Here is a 3,012-nt window from a genome sequence, read left to right as displayed (position 1 = left end):
TACATTCGGGATCATAATTGACAATTTAATCTCACAGTACTTTTTAATATTAAAGAAATGCAACAACATAGCAATTTTAATATATTCATGTAGTAACCTGTAGACGAGTCACTGGGGTGTATCACGCCACCATCATATTTACTGCACGTGATAATACCCTTGTTTTTCCGTGCGAGTGATCTGTCACACGCATGTCAAATGTATTTTATAGACCATTCAACCAAAGAATACAATGTCGTATATTTAAAAAAAATAATGACACACCCATTTGGATCATTAGGTCAGGCACCATTCATTGGTTCGTAGAATTCGCTATTGTTATTGTCCACACATAGTCACGGGTAATTCGTAATTGTGTTGGCTAATATATTATTATATATGACGTCGTCTATCTCAATGTACGGGGTTTTCCAAATTCGTCAGCAACACACAACAGATATATTTAACAGCGGCGATGAGCTGATCATAGTTATCCATACATCAGCAATGGAGCCATCTCTAGTGCGTGGCAGCGACGGAAACGTGTTCTCAAAAAAAATACTTCACCGTAAAAGCCTGTCGCCTTTCTTTTGGAGTCTGGATACTCGACCAGAACGATTGGATCGTGTGTGGCAGACAGTGGATGACTGGATTGAAGACGAACCTGATCTCGCTGTACTGTATAATTTACGTGGGTTCATCGTGCATGTAAGGGATAAAGACAAGGAAAACGCAAATGAAGCATTCAACAAAGCACTACAGCTTCATCCATATAATCTAGTAGCACTGGCCAGTTTAATGTTTGTAAACAAACATTCTAAGCACAAGAAAGCTGGCATAGTTGAACATCTCGGTAAGTTATCGACCAGTGATATTGAGAAAGAGAAGATTCATGCTAAGTATGAGCAAGGCTTTATCTGTGCAAGATTTGGTGTGACGTACTACCAAAAAGCTGAACGGCTTCTCAAACAGACAATAAAGGTTGAAAACAATATTATTTATTTGCGAGAACTCGTACATGTAATGTCTCGGCGAATTAAACGAAAAACTTTACCAGGTCATTCAATTTCTTACAAAGATGCCCCTTCGTATTTTGAGAAACTGACCAGTTATCTGCTGTATCTTATCAACTACGACGATGAAAAGATTGCATCTCACTATTCTATCCTTGGCGAAGTGCTATCGTACTCTCAGATATATTACAACTGTGAAAGATGGAGAAACAAATTCTACCAAGTCCACCCTGATAAAACCGATAAACAGTGTCTTGTCACTGGTTGTGATTTATCACCAGACAGATATAACTTGGAACGGTTGGCTCACTACTATCAGTGCAGTGGGAGGAAAGATGATGCTATCGACATTTACAAACTAATTATTGAGAACCATCCCTCGAAATGTGCATTCGCCCACAATCATTTAGGAAAGCTTATTGTGCCTGTTTTGAAATTTGAAATATTACCAATCAAAGAAAGTATCATCCGAGCTGTTCACCATTTTCAGAAGGCGATCGAACTGAATCCAATGAACATCGATGCAAGGATTTGGCTTGGCAGATCTCTGTGTGCTATTCAACGCCACGAGGAGGGGTTACAACACCTGGAGAAGGCAGTAGATCTTGCTACACGCGCCAGTGACGATAAAGATGCCGTTACTGCCCGATATCACTATTGTAACGCACTCCTTGATTCGGATAATTTTGAGAATGGATACCGCGAAATGGAGAAAGTTTTATCGCAATGTCACCAATTGACTGTACATCCTGATAAATGGTTTCGCCTCCGCTTTGACGAGATGAGTGTAAGAAACCCAGGTGACCTTCGACCCCGTCAACACAGAGCAAAATTCGAAAAAATACTGAAGAAATACCAGACTTGTCTTTAATTGTGACTTTCGACAATTTTCGTTCTGCATATATTGTATTACACTTATCTGCAACAAAGAACAAAAAAAGATTCACATAATTCCAAACCTCAGAGAAAATCACACGTATTGATATATAGAAATTGACAAAAAATATATCTTGAACACAAAATGTTCTTCATACGCGATACATGTCACGTGGTGTTTAGATCATACAGTGCGTTGACTTAAATGGATTGGAATACTTTTGACTATACAGAGCACACACTAGTCTTACATATACGTATCAAGTGCTCCGATACATGCCAGAAGCATCTTGTTGGTTTACATGACCTCTCCGCGATAATATATAATTCGGGACAGTCGTTGATATAGTTGTGATCGCGCACATCCAAAGTACACATTACTCGCATAACCACGTTAATAGCAATAATGCAAGTCACAAATTCATTAACTTAAATAATATTTCAAATTATTTAATCAATGTCAAAAAATAAGCTTAAATAAGCTTACTCCAATGAAAGATAGTTTATATTTTGCGTTCACTACTATAGCGATGTTGATCTCCGTTCATCACGGGTAACGTATTACGGATATGCATTCACTGTTTTTAGTTATACCATCAGTTAGTATCGTATTGGGAGCGTAGACTTAGTGCAGTGCATGTCACGTTTTGACTCTGCGATCCGATAGAACAGCACCTTGCACTACTTCGCAGAATTTAGTAATATATCTACAGCGGTATGCAGAGCAAATAAATTATTTTAAGTCAGTTATATTCCGTAAATTGTAAGAGATGATTTGCATTTTATTATTAATACTACTGAATAGAATGTGTTAATTCTATTATAGGTGAATTATAATGTCCATATTTCCAAACAAATGTATGTATTATTTTATTTTACACAAACAAGGTTTTGGTTGGGCTGTTTATTAATTCACAAATAAAATAGGGTATGACATTTTTTGAAACGCATCAATTACAGGAAGCGTTCTTTTTTAATTTCTCTCATAGTGAATTAAATAAATGAATAAATAAATAATGAATAAATACATAATCCAATGTTCTCACCCATGTATTATTTACTGGGTATTCGTATATGAAGAGCTGTTCAATTTCAACTAAACCTCATGAAATAGAACTTGCAAAATACTAATTTTCAAACACTT

The 3,012-nt window shown here is 36.7% G+C and overlaps 1 protein-coding gene across 1 annotated transcript; it reads left to right on the top strand.

Moving 5' to 3' along the window:
• Window positions 1-400: 400 nt before the first annotated feature.
• On the top strand, window positions 401-2,900 carry LOC144359402 (uncharacterized). The gene has a single exon (XM_078012545.2). The coding sequence runs from the start codon at window positions 487-489 to the stop codon at window positions 1,861-1,863; it is 1,377 nt and encodes a 458-aa protein (XP_077868671.2). The 5' UTR covers window positions 401-486; the 3' UTR covers window positions 1,864-2,900.
• Window positions 2,901-3,012: the final 112 nt, after the last annotated feature.

The sequence above is a fragment of the Saccoglossus kowalevskii genome, chromosome 15 (genome assembly GCF_978046115.1).
Source record: "Saccoglossus kowalevskii chromosome 15, keSacKowa6.1, whole genome shotgun sequence".
NCBI classification, from domain to species: Eukaryota; Metazoa; Hemichordata; class Enteropneusta; family Harrimaniidae; genus Saccoglossus; species Saccoglossus kowalevskii.
The sequence above is the reverse complement of the archived record's forward strand: the minus strand, read 5'-3'. Positions and strand labels throughout refer to the sequence as shown.

Coding starts and splice junctions, on each gene's coding strand:
- LOC144359402 (XM_078012545.2), top strand. CDS start 487: ATGGAGCCATCTCTAGTGCGTGGCAGCGACGGAAACGTGTTCTCAAAA.